Source organism: Heliangelus exortis, chromosome 2 (genome assembly GCF_036169615.1).
Source record: "Heliangelus exortis chromosome 2, bHelExo1.hap1, whole genome shotgun sequence".
NCBI lineage: Eukaryota > Metazoa > Chordata > Aves > Apodiformes > Trochilidae > Heliangelus > Heliangelus exortis.
In genome coordinates this window covers 33,096,686-33,115,433 of record NC_092423.1, presented here as the reverse complement: position 1 = coordinate 33,115,433, position 18,748 = coordinate 33,096,686, and the positions used below count along the sequence as shown (strand labels likewise).

The following is an 18,748-nucleotide window of genomic DNA, read 5'->3' as shown; positions in this document are numbered from 1 at the left end:
AAAGCCAAATCTTACATTACTTTGTTCTGCATATATTCCAATATTCCACTATTTTAAAACAATTGGGTTTCAGGAAGATCAAGTGAATTCACCAACTAAAGTGGAAAATTCTTACCTACTTCTTCATCACACTTGAGGAAGCCACTCCTCTTCAGTTTCTTAACACCTTTTCAAGGTTAGTCAAATTCTCATTATCAATGAATTTGACAATGTGATTCTCTATTCCCTCCCAAACTCAAAATTTACCTCATTTCCCAGAATTTTTCTAAAATTTCTGTATAAATTTACAGTTACAAAAACAGATACTGTAACCCTGCCTCAGCTAACTTTTACTTATATTTCTTCATCTGTTGTTAATATGTCACCTTCATAAGTTATAATCCTTTGTGAGAAACAAAGAAATGGCAGCTATACATGAAATAAAATATTATGCATTATAACCATATTCTAATTCTTGTCTCTCTTTTGGAAAGGCCTTCAAGACAGCAAGATAATACAGACTGTCACCACTAACTTGGAGCAGATTGTTTCTGGTGACTTATGAGCTGGAAAAAGACTTCAGAATTCATTATCAATTCCCTGAAGCAGTTTTTTCCTCAATTTTTAATGTATTAAGTGTAAACACATCCATTTAATATGTTTGGTATTCTAAACACGCACATTGCTGGATTTTTTAAATTCGAGGACATAACCAATTAAAAGGAATCTAATTAGTATGATAGTAGAAGAAAACCTAGTATGAAGTAGAATTTAAAACCATCACAATTACAAAGCATAATTGTATAAGCCCCTTTTTAAACATAGTGTCTGCTGTTATTTTACTTTTTAAAAACTGCATTAGCAAGTTGCTTCAGTAAACTCCCAAACCAAATGTTTATTATATATAGTGATTTGTTTTTATCTGAACCAATCTGCATAATGCTACATAGCCAAATTTAAATAATAAGCATCAGATACTACTTTTGACAATGATTATTTTGTTTCTGTACTATACTGTCTGCCCAAAAAAGGTGGGTTGCATCTCAACCTACCCAGAACGATTATCCTGTCAATTTGAAGAAAGTCATTTCTGCCACTCTAAAATGACAATGCATAATGCAGCCTCACAGCTCTTTCTCTACCTTTTTTGTTTGGTTGGTTGGTTTGGTTTTGGGGGTTTTTTTGTTGTTGTTTTTTTGTGTGCAGGAACTAACATTGCTGCTCATCGTAGATCTGCATTCCCAATATTTTGGTTATTTTGTAGCCCTTCATATCTACTTAAATCATACCAAAAAAAAAAAAAAAAAAAAAAAAATCAAACACAAAATGATATCTAGTCCAAGCAGTGATTAAGTCTATAGGCTCTAACTTCTACTTCATGACTTGTGTTAAAACACCCAGTCAGTTCACCTCATTCCTTGTGAACAGATTTCCATATCAAAAAGCAGACTGTCACACACAGTACTAGCCAAGTACCTCGAAGGTGGCATCCATTGCATACAGCTGTTTGCAAAGCCTTTTTACATTCTTAAATTATTATGGCACTGGAAAAATTTTAACACTTTAGCCTGTCGTTTTAAATATTACTCATACATACATTTTAAAGAGAAAGACATCAGTACTGTGTACTTGTTCTCTTTTCTGACTGCAGACAGGCAAGGATCACTGCTTCCATGATTTTGCCTCTGGAGTAGAACTGACAAGTAATGTCCCAAAAGACCACTTACTGAGAGACTGCAACATGTAAGTGACATTTTATCCTCATGTCTATGTCTAAATAACTGAACAAAGAGGTAGGAAAAAGAAATTTTGCAACCAGGCAAAAGGAAGGGACCTAAAAGAAGGGGAAAATAGAAAAAGGTCCCTACTTGAACTAGCAGATGAATCCCCTTCCCAGCCTCCCTCACCTTTCCATTTGCCCGTGAACAACAGATAGGGGTTTCTGGAACTTGAGGGACAAGCAAATGAGGATGTAGATGAAGGTCAACCCCAGGGGGTTGCCTAAAGTGAGTCAGTCAGCTCCATACATTATGACCGTGTCTGTTAAGAAAAAAAGGAGGGTAATTGTTGTAAGCAATTCCCTGCTGAAGGGAACAGAGGGCCCAGTATGCTGACCAGATCCATCCCATGTCTTCTGCCTCCCTTGGGCCCACATTAGAAATATTACTAGGAAAGTCCCTGGTCTGGTACATCAGTACATTACTGTGATTGCTACCTGCTGTTGGTTATGCAGTGATAACGATGCAGAGAGAAATCCAAAAGTGATCAAAAGGGACTTCAGGGCACTGGTATGATTGAAGGATGAGGAACACAGGTAGTGTTTTCCTCAGACCCTTCAGTGGCAGCAAATAATACTGAAAGGAAAAGGAAAACACACCCAGTTAACTCATGGCTCAGAGGCTGGTGTCATTGGCAGAGTTTTGGTCTTTTTGATCACGGGGAGGTTTACATGATGCCCATCTGCTGGAGACAAGATGGGGTTCAGCTGTCTCAAAGGGGGAAGAGTATTCTAGCTCATGAGGTGGCAGAGCTCATCAAGAAGGCTTTAAACAAGGTTCAAAGGGGGAAGGCCCTTACTAGAGATGAGCCTAAGCATGGCACCTCAGTGTTGGGGGTGAAATTGATAGTCCAGCTCAAGTGCATCTACACCAATGTAGGCAGCACAGGCAACAAGAGGAGCTGGAAGCCATTGTGCAGCAAGATAGCTATAATTTCTTTGCCATCAGAGAAACATGGTTGGATGACTGGAGGGCTGCAATTGATGACTTCAGCTTAACATATGGTGAACATATTTCCATAATAAATCAGTAGTTAGGTAGGCAAAGCTTAACCAATAGTTGTACAAACGCAGAGTGAGATCAAGAACAGGCAGAGGTGAGCAATTCCTTAACTGATTTCTGATGTTGGTATTTCAATCAACATAAATTCTCAGCTTAAATGGCAGGCCCAGAACATATTAACTGCTATTAGAAGAATACTGAGCTTGTCCATTCCACAATTTAGATTTTTATCCAGATGAAATTTGCTCACTTTTGTTTGCAATACAGTAACCTGAATTGACTGGCATGTTTGTTAATTATACACCACACAACACAAAATTCAATACTCTGTCCTACCCACAATTACATTTGTTCGATATGCCTATAATACCCTCAGTTGCATTCTCTGCTTACAAATATGAAAGGAAACCTTTCAGATAAGAAATACTTTCCATTCCATACTCTGGAGAAAACAAAACACAGTCAGTAATAATCTAGGAACTTAGGTAGCTATATTGATACCACAATTTAATGCAATAGCGTTCCTTGTTTCAGCTTGCCAGGATGCCAAGGGAAACTGCAGCTCATCCAGCAAAATGAACATTGTGTTATCTAAGGCAAAAGAGCAGTCATTTATGCATTTACTAAGTTTAAATTGCAAACAATGTGCCATGATACGCTGGTGAGGCCACACATATTGAGGTCCTGGAGCAGGTCCAAAGGAGGGCAACCAGGCTGGTGAAAGGACTCAAGCACAAGTCCTATGAGGAGAGGCTGAGGGAGCTGGGGCTGTTCAGCCTGGAGAAGAGGAGGCTCAGGGGAGACCTCATCACTCTCTACAACTCCCTGAAAGGAGGTTGGAGCCAGGTGGGGGTTGGTCTCTTTTCCCAGGCAACTCTCAGCAAGACAAGAGGGCACGGTCTCAAGTTGTGCCGGGGGAGGTTTAGGTTGGACATTAGAAAGAATTTCTTTACTGAGAGGGTGATCAAGCATTGGAATGGGCTGCCCTGGGAAGTGGTGGATTCTCCATCCCTGGAGATATTTAAAAAGAGACTGGATGTGGCACTCAGTGCCATGGTCTGGTAACTGCAGCAGGAGTGGATCAAGGGTTGGACTTGATGATCTCTGAGGTCCCTTACAATCCAGCCAATTCTATGATTCTATGATTTTCCATCTTTGAAAACTTCAAACTTCAGTTCAATTATTAAAACCAAATGACTACTCACCCAAAACAAATTGACTAGCACCAATTTCAAATATTTTTCAGAAGCTAAGTTGTCCACACATACAATGTAACTGAACACTGAAGCCACAACTGCATTAAAAGTCATTACAATTAATGTATATTGTTTACATATATCTTCTTATAGCTTGAAAACACATTTCTTTATCTATAAGGATATAGGGAGGTGACTAAGTTATTACACTACTGCAGTTACTTCATTTTTGCTTAACCCACAGTAACAGCCGTGCTGGCAACAACAAACCAGACAAGCAACCAACTACTACAGAGTAGCTGTGGGTGATTAACTTACACCTTGTTCCTTGCTCCATTTTAATATGCTTGTCTGCTTCAAAAAAGTAACCACAAAGATGTCACTGGACTGAGTGTTGTGGGCAGAGGTACTTACCACGAGTACAGAATGGTTCCCACTACTGATGCAAGTTTGCAGTTTTCTTGCTTTTGCTTTGCAAGCCCAAAGTCAGCTACAATAAAGAAAAAAGATTCACATAACAATTATCATCCTCTTTGCATGACAATTGGTGCTGGTTCACAACAGTTGAAAAGTTGGGAGAGAGTGGCAAGGGGCCTAGGTTTGATTTTTTCCAACTGTACCATATTCTGGACCATATTCTCCTGTCATCACATTAATCAACAACTTAAGTTTTATTTAGGCAAAACAGCTATAAAAATATTATAAACATCCCTCTGACGCCTTTAATCCAAACTACATGACCAATTTCAGGTTTCTATTAACACATTCCAATCAATATCACAAAAGTGGTAAGTATCTAATAAGCAGTAATTTAATGTCCAAATTAATGGAAAAAAATAATGTAATAGAGCAGTTATTTTCCTTTCTTTCAAACTATGATAGCTGGGAAGGGTGGGACTTTCTGAGAAATTTAATTTCAAAAGATTACAGGGAGAGGTCAAATATCTGAACGGTTCATTTGCAAAAATGCATTTAGTAAATGGTGAATCTTACTCTTACCTTGTGACAAAAGCTGCAGACTTAGATGATCATGCAATTATGCTAATATATGTGTCTTTTGTGTTATTATCAAGTAGTCTTCCACAAAATTGTCAGATACAGCCTTTAGAGATTATACTTTTAATCTAAGTTCCATGCAAACAATTTATTTTTTCAATTCAATACTCTACTGCTGCCACAAAGCAACAATGCAGCTAAGATAATTTGCATTATATTACATGAAAGCACAGAGAACAAGAGAAAAAAATCAGTCTACTTGTTAAAGTCAATTAATAAATTTCATATTCTAATAGTTCTTTAGAATTGGGAAGACTGGTATGGTAGGTAATACTGTTTAAAATATTTTAATTCTCCCTTTCTACCTGGACAGAGCCCATAGCATTCCTATTCCAATTTTTACAGTGAGATAGTTCATGAACATTGTAGTTCAGAATGTTTCTGCTCCTCAAAAAAAGCTGCAGATCAGAAGAAACACAGGTAAGAAAAAATAGTTTCTGTTGGCCCTTGCTCAGTGTGAGCCTTAAGCATCTGAAAAGGAGTAGATCTCTTATTCAGAAAGGGCTTTTGACAATAAAGCTGAATCTAGCTACTCAGACCACAGAACTTTTTTCTTTGAACAAAATGTTCAAAGAAGGACTAGCTCTGCCATGCTTGGAAAATCTAAATAGAGAGAATGTTAAATTAACAGAATCACTGAGAGGCCTCCCTTTTGCCCTTGAGTTAAGACAGTCCTCAGGCAGTTCACTCCAGAGAACTATAGTCCCAAAAGGACCAGAGGTTTTGACAGTGTTGACACTTCCCTGAATTAAGGTGAATCATTCTAAATTCCCTCCTTTGGAATCCTTCACATAATATTCTATTAAGAAAGAGTATCAAGACATTACATGAATCAATAAATTTTTTTCCTGATGCTTGAAAGGCTTAAGAAAGGAAAGACGAGAGATAGACATCTCTGTTCTGGAAGAAGCAGTCTATTTTAAAACAACATTAGTGAATATCTAGAAAAAAGAGAGGGGAAAAAAAAAATGAAGTTGCTACAGTAACTAACAACAGAAATAATTTCAGAGACCTGTGAGAGGCCTGCCTCCCATACTATTACATGGAGACATGACCAAATATATGATGACCCCTGATAACTGGAATCCATTATTTCAGCTGTGAACCCACCACAAATATTAATTTCAAACCTACTTAGATTTTCACTGTTCCCATTGAACAGTTTCTTCTTCTACCCTGAAAAGCTTAGGATGAGACAAAATCATTTTGCTTCTCTTCTGCAAGTTTGCAACTGTAATTAGGAAATTTTGTCAGCAACTTAGTTATAATGACCTAGAAGACAAAAATAGAACTTCAATATTTTTTACCATGAAAGCCTATGCTAAAATCAAGATAATCTCCAGTTTAATCAACAATAGTATATACTTATTCTACACTACTCCATCAACAGAATGGGAACAGAATTAATTTCTCATCACTCCCAATCACATCTTTGCAGTTATCTTGTTATTCCCCTCTCTGTGTGCTAATGCTTTGTAAACTCCACCTACTGTGTCAGTTTTGTGAAGCTTGTAACTTCTACACTAAGAAGAAGTTGCACATATAGAATACACATATAGAACTGTGATTTTTGAGAGAGATGCAATTGTGCTATTAATCCACCAACAGTGTTCAGAATGTTTGATTTACTGTGTGAATAGAAACAAGTGAAAAATTCCACCCAGCCTATTATAGAAGCTTTGAAAATTAAGTACTAGGAGCATTTCCTTGAATCTCAGTATGAAGAATAGCAATTCTGATAATGAAAACTGGTTTAATGACCTATATAATAAGCAAAAAAACTCGCACTGATCCAGGTGACTGCAAAAAGTAGTAACTAGAACAAAACAGACAATAGTTATAGCCACATTAACTCATGGCCACTGCTTCCCTGGATTTGGCATGGAATCAAGAGCCAACAGTTCTTTGAAAAAACCACTGAACAAGCAAGTATTCTGAATTACAAAATTAACAGGTAGCTTCCTTCCAGCATCCAGCAACTATTTGAACTTTTCAAGTTTTCTTTGTTTCACCATTCTGACACTTTGTGACTGCCTGCTATGATTATAAGTACATCATGCAGCTGAGTTGTCTCAAAACTGTATTCTGCTCCTATGTAATCCCTAGGTTTCAGTTCCATATGGATTCTTTCTGCTCTGTTCCTTTCTGATCCTATCTGCATGATGTGTACTAAACACTAGACAGACCATGTCTCCCAAAGGATCGTATGGAATCCTCCATATTTCTTCTTGATTCAGACCTGAAAAGTATCCGGAAAGTGATGGCAGAGAAGTGATTCCACACAGACTTCTTCAACCATCAAGATTTAAACCTTGCTGTAACTTGGTAATGCTGAGGAAAAGTGATGATGTACAGAGTCTTCTACAAACATGTAGCTATGGAGCTCTAGATAGAAATATTCTGTCCCAGAAACAAAATGCAGCTGCAGTAAAATATAGGTGCAATAAAAGCAGAAACACATTTTAAGTTCAGAAAACTGAACGCCTCAACATCCTATATAAAAAGTCTGGGCAGATTAAACTGAAAGCTACAGATAATATTGGTTCAATGAACCTCTAAAATCCTACACAAAACAACTTCCATTCAGGCCTAAAATTCTTCCTTTTTGTGTGTGTCAGAAATGATGAATCTGACATTCAACCTGACAAGATGTGTAAAATTTCAGTAACACTTTCCTACCTATTTAGAATGAGACGTTTTATGAAATTGCAGGTTAGCATGGTTTAATATTTATATTTTTGTAGCATTTGTAGCTCAATTATGATTTAATTAACTGTTCCAACTGTACCAACGGTACTGTTAACTGTACCAACATATAAGAGATGTATTTATGGTGCTCTTCCTATCAAACTCATGTCAAGGATCAAACAGAACAAACAGGTAGGGTGTGCAGTTCCAGAGACTACATAACAACAGGATGCTTCAAGTTCACTACAGGAAAAAACAGAGACCTTGCATCACCAGTCACCTGCCTATGACTAAATTGTAAATTCCTGTTTCGATTTGCAACTACAGCTGACTTAAGAGCCTGAAAAATATTGGGATAATTCAGCTTTAATTGATGTGTGCAAAAGATACCACAGGAAGCACAAGGACAGGTATATAATCTTCACATTAGAATCACCTCTTGGGTGAAAAAAAAAAAAAAAAAGAAGACCTGGATAAGGATCATGTTAAATCATTCTCAATCATTAAGAAAAAAAAATACACATGAATATACAGATTAAAATTTTTCCTATCTTTATCTCAATTATTATTTTTTCAGTAAAGGCTATAAATGCAATATTCAAAGACCATCTCAAGAAAAGTTCTCTCATAGCTAAATCTTACATTGTATCAGGCCAATTCCAGAGTTCTCTGCCTGTATCAATTCTAGTTTCCACTTTTTCCCTTAGGTTGCTGCCTACCAAATTCTGCAGGAATTGTTCTACAAGGGCCACCTGTATGCAGTGATTTCTCCATTAGTTCAGGGCAAGCAAGCATAATTCTTTAGCAGGTTTATTCTTCTCTGTGTTGACAGCAAGGTGAGAGTACCTCCCACACGAGGAAACCCTTCCCATTTCAGTCATGGTAAGATCAGGTACTACATGAGAGGTCTTAATGGCATTTGGAACCTAAGTGGCTCAGTTCCCAAATAAATGGTGAGAAACACCTACCTGTGGGTCCCAGAACTTTCTTAAAGGAGTTCATTGCTGGGGCTGCTGCACACTACAGAATGAAAGTCTTACCCTATTCAAGCACTTTGCACCAGTGCATTGCTGACTTTGTTACTTTTCCTTTTTTAAATCAAAATCTACCATGAAACTAAGGCAACTTTCTAGAGATAAGGTATTTGAAGAATGTTTGCTACAGAAGAATAAGCTGCCTTTGTTACACTGTCAGCCTGCAGATTGTCACAGCAAAATATTATCAAGAGGTACTATTTCAAGAGGGACTGATAGAAGAAAAGAAAAAGGAGCACCATTATAAGATACACAAGCTTCTTTTATGAAGCAAAGTATTTGGGATCAATTACACAGTTGCACAACATTGTTTCACAAGTAGCCTACAGAAATATTACTCTAGTTAGATCCAGACAAGTATTGGAGAGTTAGAGGTTTGAAAGACTCCAGAAAATTGAACAGACTCTTAAGGATGACTGTGCACCTTGCAAACATAGAATTACATTTCTGAGCAGATCCCAGAGCAGACCCATTCCTTTTATAGAAGCTGGCAGGTTAAGGTCACTGCAGGAACAGATTTAAGATTTCTCAATATTTGAGCATATGATTCTACCTTCATCTGCCATTTCATAATAACTTTCATCTAGAACCACTCAAAATTCTCCAATGAGTAGTACACTTATCCAGAAATACTGAGAGACATGGTTATCAAGATATGGACTGTGTAAATTAGGTATAATACCACAGCATGCACCAGTACAGTACATATCTACTACCATTGGAAAGAAAGTAAATTATTCTTAAATTCATTAAGGTTGTAAAGCAACGAGGCCCAGTAAAATTCAGAAGTAATGAATAAATGGTCTTTGTCTCCCTCCAAAATCTCAATGTACATTGGTACTAATTATAGCACCAAATAATGTGTTTAAATATTGCAACAGTTTCAAACAAATCACTTTAGAAATGGTCAAAATAAGTTTCAGTTCTTTCAGTTTTCCTCAGCTCCTGTAAATCTTTGACAGAAATGTAAATGCATTTCACATTTGCAAGTACATTTACACTTCTTTTTCACTAGACTGGATCAGAGGTAAGGGAAGTGTTAAGTCAAGGCAAGAGTGCCCCTCAGTGGCAGTATGGTAATATAAAGTACAACTACATGACATTTTATTAAAAAATAAATACATATTAATTAAATACGTATTAATAAATACATATTCTGAATATTTATTTTCATCATTCAGAGCCAAATGCTCCATTATATCACCTTCTTTAAAAACTACATCACTACGATGAATCAGATGTTTTTAGCACATACTTAAAGTCATTCATTATTAAACCTTTGTATGTATGTCATCAGATGTAATATTTACTATAAAACAATAGTTGTTAAATATATCTGCCTATTATGGCTGACTATTTTGTGGTTGGGTGTGTGCATATTTCTACACCTCCCTGATATTTTTAAAGAAGGGAGATCGAATTTTTCATCAAGACAACAATTTTGCAGTATTCAAATTTTTTCTTTAGTTCTGTATCATGAGCACTGAAAAAGCATGCAGGAGTTCTTTGAGAACTTAACCACAGTTTCTGGATTGCCTGTAAGGCCTGCTGGTGTATCAGGTAGTATTAATTCACCCAAAGAGTCAAACTTTGTCATACTGGAGTACTGCTAATACAGACACTGCTTTCAAAGCCTATCCTGAAACTTGCCTAAGCTCCTTCACTGTGGGAAGATTATCAAAGCATAGATGAACATTCACTCTTACAGGCTTAGACACTGCAGCTGATCACTTGGAACAACTGAAAGGTATTAAACAGCTTCATGGTAGAATTGAAATGGAGCAGATGGTTGTACTTTTTATCTTCATTTGCACTTACTATTTAATTTGGTTATCTCAATATTTTTGCCAATCCAAATCAAAATAGGCCTTGCAGCATAACTATGGCTCAATTTTTTAGGGGTAAGTCACCTCCTCCATCAAATGTGATATGAAGAGAAAAAAAACATAGTCATGACTGATGACACCTGGTGGCAATGATCACATCTCCATTAGAAATTACTGTATGCAACACTGTAATAATGTAATATTTTACCAGATTCCAGGTATAGTGACCAATGCCTGAGAATTTGAAACCTTCTAAGTGCTTCAGTACAGACATTTTACTCAAGTACATCATGGGAAATTCTCATCAAGTAAAGTATTGCTACTTACTAATTGTAACTTTGTCTTTATCCCCCAGCATGACATTGTTTGGAGTGAGATCCCGATGAACGATCCTTTTCTCTTTGTGCAAATAACGAAGAGCCAGACAAAGCTTAAAAACAAACAGAAAAAGCCTTACAAACCTACATACAATACCTAAATGAAGGCACATACAATTAATTCACATCTGATATGAGTGCCTGATACAATAAGCATTAGCCTGACAAGTGTAAATGGTGCTACTAATCAGATGCAGTATAGTCCTGGTAACAAAAAAAAAATAATGGAGGCCCTTACCTGGATAAATATATGCCATATTCTTTCTTCTGTAAACACCTGTTGCTTTTCCTTCAAAGAGTGAAAGTGGTCTCCCAATGGCACTCCCTCTATAAGCTCCATGATTATGTACAATCTGTCATCTACATAAAAACAGAAGAGTAGAACGTTATATCTATACAGAAGGCATCTTAAAAGGATACCTAACCTTAAAATATATTGTAAAAAATAGGGTTTACTTTAAAAAAAGTCATTTGTATAGAGAAATAGGTTTTAATCTTGGTTTTACTCCTTGTTACTCCTTATTTTCCTCAGTTTATACCACAGCATCTGTAAGGAATTCACTGCTTGATAATCACTCAGTGGGAAGGTGTACATAGCTAGCTTTTTATAAAGAAGAAAATTAAGACAATATGGCTGAGCAGTCAATATCATTCACTCTGTATCTCTATAGCTTTTCTCACAACATAGCACTCCATTTGTAAATTGGGATCCTTAACTCCATGGGATGAGAATTATGCTCTCTACATGTTTACATTGTGTCTAATTTTACTGAGAGATAAACAAATGTAAATATTATTTCTCACAAAAATTTTCAATATTTTTTCTCAAAATTATTTTTAATATAAGCCTGTCTAAACTGTAGCAGTTCTTGAAGAAAATATTACCACTTATTGCTTAAATTTGACACACTCCTTCCACCTGTTAACACTCCTATTCTATATATCTATTTCTTCATTATATACAGTGTGGTAATTCTCTACATTTATACTTACTTTCCAAGAAGGTTCTATAATACCGTACAACATTTGGATGATAAAGCTGGGGACGAGGAAGAAATGTAGATGTTTAGAATAGTTGAATTCATGGCACAGTATTTATCATCTTTAAATACACATTGGGAGGAAGGATTACACCAGCTTGCTTATGAACTGCAGTGCAGTTGACCTTTGCTGTTTCCCCAAACACAGAGAAGTGTTGTGCATTACTGAAGCAACGGGGAAGAAAACACAGCATGATTCATGTAGCAAACCATTTGCACTGCTGCTAACACTGCACTAAGAAGATTTTCAATATTGACAGCATTCAGGTAAAAAGGGCCAACACTGTATTGATCAGACAAAAATAGTAACAGTAGCTGGAAGCCCTGCTACAAGAGATCTCCCAGTTAATAATGCTAACAGCAGAATGCTCCTACATGAAGCAAGAGACCACAGGACATACCTGCTCCCTGATAATAGTTAATTCAGAGACAATATTCTTTACACTGCTTTCTCTGTCTTTTTTGTCCTTTCCAAATGCTGGATTGTGCAAATTGACTTCTTTCATTGCCAGGAGGTTTTGTCCATTATGTTTCCTAACCTATTAAAAGATAAAGCACTTGTAAAATTAATATAGGACACAAATACAAAATATGTTATTATGGCTACAAGATTGGTTATCAGTCACAGCATTTTATGTGAATTATGTGATTAGTTAAAAGAACTGGAGCCCCACCATGCAGGTTAGCAGCACACTACTGCATTTGCTGCAGCATTTGAAGTAATATTGTCTGTCCCCAGATTTGCTTTCCAGACAAAACACTCTTGATTTTATGTGATTTTACACATATTTCTTAGCCTTTCAAACAGAAAGAAATGCTCTTTGTGGAAAGGAAGTAACAGAAAATAAAAGTAAGAGAAAGAAGTGATGCACTGGTCAATCGGATATATACAAGAGGGGACAAACAAAATCACTGTAAATATTAACAACAAGCTCGGATTCATAAAGACCTTTTCACACCTGCATTCCCCTACTGAAATGTAAAGGGCAGTAGTACCTAAAATAGGGATCAGACTCTCTTCATGAAGCCTTCCCTCAGATCTGTAAATTGATATCAAAAGTCAAGTTTACCTTATATACACTTCCAAAAGCTCCACTGCCAAGATGCTCTAAAATTTCATAATTGCCTATATGTTTTGTAGGTGCCTTATTCTGATTCATGCTCTCAATACTTTCAGAAATTTGCTTCAATTCATCCTCCTGGTTATAAAATAAATTAAAAATTAAATAAATACTAAATATTTCATTCTTTTCCTGTGCTGAGAGCGTGCTGAGAATACAGCTTTTTATAGCTATGAAAGTTTTTACTTACCTTTAATAAATTTAGTTTTGATACCAACTCTTCATAAGCACCGATATCACGCACATAATGTCCAATGTCAATGAAGATTTCAAACAAGTCAGTTGGGAAAATCCTACAAAGTTTTAAATGTTTATATATTTTAGAAACAGTATACACAATAGCTATTAGTCTACAGCAGAGACCTTTCAATTTTCACTACTACAACTTAATTTAGAACCTTCAAAATTATACACTTATTTTTTACAAATCTATTCAGATGTTAACCCTCTAACATAAATAGGAGTTAAAGAACCTTCCAAAAGTCAGACTTCAGCCTCCATGGGTTGGTATTAACATAAATGGCAGTTCTACAAAAAAGTATAAGCCTCTTAATGTCAATGAACTTTCTGAGTTTCCAGTAATTTACCTATTTCTTTCTTACAGTATTTTTTATTATGATTCATGTCACTTTGAGTTCCTTCTTATAATGCATTAAGTCATAGGGTTAACATTTGTCTGCATTTAAAGAATCATAACACTCATCTTTGCAGTTTTGTCCAAGAAGTCTGTCCTAAAAGATGGAAAACACTGAGAAAAGCAAAAGCTAACAGATAAGAGGCAACACTGGACTAGCAACATGCATAAATGAAGGTTTGTTTCATTTGGAAAAGTATGAAAGACAAAAAATCAGTCCAGATTTGTCCCTTTTAAACCTTGACACTAATTATGACGATTCACTACAAACCAGAGCCCTTTCTCAGGATGAAATCCACCTTTTAAAAGTAAAAGTAACACAAAAGTTACATGTATAATCCTAATAATTCATGATACAGAATAAATAATACAGAAACTATACTGGCAGGTAGACATCCTAGGTGGTATCATTACTGTCCTAATCCCACAAATCAAACTGTTTTACACAGTCTTTGTAGCCAGCCTGGTGAAACTGTCATTTTGCTAGTAAAAATGGGTAATTGATAAAAGATATTTTCTCCTTATTGATCTAAACCTTTCAACAACACTCCAATGTAAAACAGCTTGATGAAATCATTCCCATGTGAAAGAGGGAGAAGAAAAAAAAAATATACTGTTCCCCATTGTTTGTTGTCCAGGCTGTAACTTGCATTTGCTAATTTTCAAGATAAAAGTATGGTTTATTTTACCAACAGTATTAAATTTGTCCTCCATTTATTTTCAAATTTTATTCACAAGGGAGGAAGGAGCCCTTAGAAAGCTAGATTCCCTGGCATGCACACCACAGTAGTCCCCATACAGAAAGTCTGAATCTTGTAGGCTGGCACTGATGCAATGGAGGAAGGGCCATCTGAAGCTGTGGGCAGGACAGAAGTTGCCTGCTAATATTTCTTTTTGTTGAAAAGAAATTACTTTTTTTAAAAATGTGTCTTTCTGATTGGAATGATGGCTTTTGAAAGCTGTCCTAAAGGAGTTTCAAGTAACATTTTATTAAAATACCTTTTAAAGATTTGTCGATTTCTTTCCATACTGAAGAGAAATCTCAGAGCTCTGAAAGCATAGCACTACAGCAGGAAAAATACTTACATTAATGACACATTTATACACAAATTGAAAAGCCACAGATAAACATTAAGGGTTCCTCTTGACTTTTACACTACACTTTGATAATAATGTCTGGTGACTTAGGAAAGGGAGAAAGGGAGAAAGAGAGGGAGAAAGAGAGGGAGAAAGAGAGGGAGAAAGAGAGGGAGAAAGGGAGGGAGAAAGGGAGGGAGAAAGGGAGGGAGAAAGGGAGGGAGAAAGGGAGGGAGAAAGGGAGGGAGAAAGGGAGGGAGAAAGGGAGGGAGAAAGGGAGGGAGAAAGGGAGGGAGAAAGGGAGGGAGAAAGGGAGAAAGGGAGAAAGGGAGAAAGGGAGAAAGGGAGAAAGGGAGAAAGGGAGAAAGGGAGAAAGGGAGAAAGGGAGAAAGGGAGAAAGGGAGAAAGGGAGAAAGGGAGAAAGGGAGAAAGGGAGAAAGGGAGAAAGGGAGAAAGGGAGAAAGGGAGAAAGGGAGAAAGGGAGAAAGGGAGAAAGGGAGAAAGGGAGAAAGGGAGAAAGGGAGAAAGGGAGAAAGGGAGAAAGGGAGAAAGGGAGAAAGGGAGAAAGGGAGAAAGGGAGAAAGGGAGAAAGGGAGAAAGGGAGAAAGGGAGAAAGGGAGAAAGGGAGAAAGGGAGAAAGGGAGAAAGGGAGAAAGGGAGAAAGAACTCCAGACCACTACTCTCCTACAGCTTAAGAGAGACACCATGACCACCCCCCAAAGGCTGGAGAAGAGCTAAAAGGTAATTAGTTACTACTGAAAACTTTTAGCCTAAGTTGACTCAAACCAGTATATTTATGCTGGTATTCACATAAAAACCCATACTACACTTGTTAACTATTGATCCTACGTTTAATTTGTCCTACTTCATGTGATGCTTTCCTGTTTTTATTTAATAGCCACAGGCACTCCAGAAAGAAATGGGTACAGTGCCAAATTTACAGTGAGTTTCAGTGGAGATCAGGACACTAAAAAGACCTGATGCTGAGGAGCCTGAAAAAGTGGAGGACAGATTATCACAAGAAAAATACTCACTTTCCCTTATGGTATATGAGATACCAGAAAAAAGACCAGAAATTTAGTTATTTTAACTTCCAGTTGCTAAGCATTTTCTGTTCCTGGTTTTATTTTGCACAATGATAATAAAGGGAGTTACCTGTAATAAATTAGCTTTTTCAGTATTTGTTTCTTTATTTGGCAAAATCAGCTTTGCTATTGTATATATTCCATTTGCCTGGAAAAATTAGTAAAGTCATTATTAATAGCACTCCTTTGCATAGAAACCACAAAGAAAAAACAATGTTACTTCATATAATTCAGAAGTTAATGCCAGTTGACAATTTCTCAATGTCCTACTGAACACCTAAATTATAAGCTCAAATAATTTACATGCACATAAGAATCAAATTGTTGTTACATTAGAGAGCTTGTGATCAGATAAGGGAGTAATGCTACTGTCTCTAGAGGTGAAGAAAATTAGAGTAACAGATCTCCCATCATCAGGTGGACATTTTGAACTGTCATGAACCAAAAAAACAGCCACAATAAATATGAACTGAAGAACCACCACCAGAAGGGATATATATCCTGAGGCATGAGTCTGTGCCTGTTTCTGTGAAAGTGTCCTGGTTTGGGCCAGGATAAAGGTGATTTTCTGTCTTGTACTTTTGCTTTTAGCTAAGTCTCTTATAAGTAGTTGCACTTGCTGAAATTAACAGCAAGTTTCTCAGACAGTGTCTGCTTCTAGGACTGATAACACCTGATGTTTATAGTTACTGCTAGAGACTGGTGTGCAGAGCCAAGGACACTGCTCAGCTCTGAGGAAAACATTTTACCCTCCAGAAAGGGATAAAGAGGTCCCACCTGCAGCCCTCCTTTGGGGAGGAATGGACAAGATAGATGCCAGAATTGACCAAACAGAGTATTCCATCCCATATACGTCATACTCAGTATAAATTTGAGGGATCACGAGGGCCAAGCCAGATTTCCAGCTTCCAGCTGCCTGCCCTTCCTGCCTTTTCCTGCTTCCCTTCCTTCACCCAAAGTAGGACAAAATCTCTTCCATATCAGAGATCCACAAAATCTGTGAAGCTCCTTTTCGGCTCAGCACACATCTGAGCCATTCCTTTCCTAGGGAGAGACTACTTGGAAATCCTTGAAGGTCAGGTTCATGCATTTCCTTTTCAGCTCTTGTTTCTCTTTTGCATGGGTGGATTTTCCAAAGGAAGGGAAGATCTAGCACCAAACTGTATTAACCCTTAAGTGATGACTCTATTGATAGCACCATATTCAAGCATCACTTTATTAGGCTAAACTGTAACTGAAGAGCCTAGATAAAATATTCTCAAACCCTGGGGAAAGAATGATAAGTAAAGAACTACTGTCAATGCTGCATTGTTGCATACTGTCAACCCAGCATCCTGGAAGGATCCCGTCCGTTCGTCTGCCTGTGGTCCTGATCCATGCCTGAATCTGTGTGTTCCTGCCTCCAGTTCCCAATTGCTGCCGACTCCAGGAGTCCAGCCTGGACTTTCCCAGAGCTGCCCTGCAGCCTCAGTGGTGACCTGAGAGTTATTGGGGGAAAAGGGGGGAGGAATGTGGTATCCATTTTCCTGTATATTTGTATATATTTAGTAATTTTTCCTATTTATCATTACTGTTTCATTAAAGTTGTGTAGTTTAGTTTCCAACCCATAAGTCTCTCTCCCTTATTCTCTCTCCTTTCTTCATCAGGGAGGAGAGAGAGATTAATAGAGAGCGTCTGTTACTCAGTTTAATTGCCAGGCCAGTGTTAAACTGTGACAGAAAACTATACTGTATTTCAGATTCTATTTTCATGTAACCATATTTGTGTCCTCCATTAAAGTATCCATCATGTTGGTCTGACAGACAGGCACTGGCAGACTTAGTCTGGTCACAGTACTGCTCCCAGTAACTTGACAAGGTCCCTGTTGGAGGCTACTCTCTTCTCTAACAGAGTTTAAGGGAATATACGTCAGCTCTGCAGAGGCTCTCTTGCAGTTCCTGACATGTTTTCTTAAGCTCTTTATGATGGTAGAGAAGAGCTAAGCTTTTAGGCTGTGCAGTAGAGCCACTGAGCCATAAAATATGTTCTGTTCTTCTATCAGAACTGCTGCAGACTTCCTACCTACCTGCAAGTTAAGTCAGGGACAATGGACAAACAGGTAGAGGGCAGCTACCACAGAAGCAAATGGTTCTCAACTACCTGAACCAAGAGTTCTTTGCCAATGAATGAGATAAAACCTGGAGGTTGCCCAGATTGACTTTCTCAGCATGTAACTGGCAGAGCTGCAAATCTTCTTGCTTTATCTGTTTTGTAACGTAAGTGACTCCCGGCATGTTGTTCGCCATACAACTCTCAAGGTTACATTAGCACAGAGAAAGAAATGGGATTAAGAACTAAAGAGGATGTTGTAGGGTGGAACTCCAGTTGAAATTAATATGCTTGAAGCTATGTCCTGATCTGAAAGGGACATGCTGTCTGGGAAAGCTCCCGATCTGAAAAGGGTGTTTTGATAGAGGAAGAGGTTCTTGTCTCTTTACAGGGTAAGCTAAGCTCGAATGACCTTTTCTCAGCCTGCACATCAACTCATCAATTTTAAAACATTTTACTGTCACCACACTTACCATGCACTGCTAAAGCAAAGCAGAAAAATTCTATGGTAAAATCAGCCTTTTAAACTCTTTTCAAAATATTTTAATAAGTGACATTTTATTTTGATGAAACCAGACTCAACCTAAAATGCATGCAATTATAACATTCAGATAAAATATCACGTAAGTCAGTATGGTTTATCCTCACACTTAGCATTTAAGATACATACAAAATACTTTTTTCAAAGACTTCCATTCATTTCCTCCTAACAGATAGTTTTCAAATACACACAAACTTCTGTCCCCATCATATTTAAGGCTCTTTA

At 37.3% G+C, this 18,748-nt stretch overlaps 1 protein-coding gene across 1 annotated transcript in view; it reads right to left on the bottom strand.

The window, feature by feature from the left end:
* Positions 1-18,748, bottom strand: part of NEK10 (NIMA related kinase 10) — a 77,827-nt gene that overhangs the window by 43,287 nt on the left and 15,792 nt on the right. Inside the window, 9 exon segments of the mRNA XM_071735470.1 lie at positions 4,370-4,445; positions 10,887-10,989; positions 11,175-11,296; positions 11,930-11,975; positions 12,378-12,515; positions 13,047-13,175; positions 13,288-13,390; positions 14,731-14,795; positions 15,964-16,041. Of these exon segments, the coding sequence (XP_071591571.1) occupies positions 4,370-4,445; positions 10,887-10,989; positions 11,175-11,296; positions 11,930-11,975; positions 12,378-12,515; positions 13,047-13,175; positions 13,288-13,390; positions 14,731-14,795; positions 15,964-16,041 (860 nt within the window).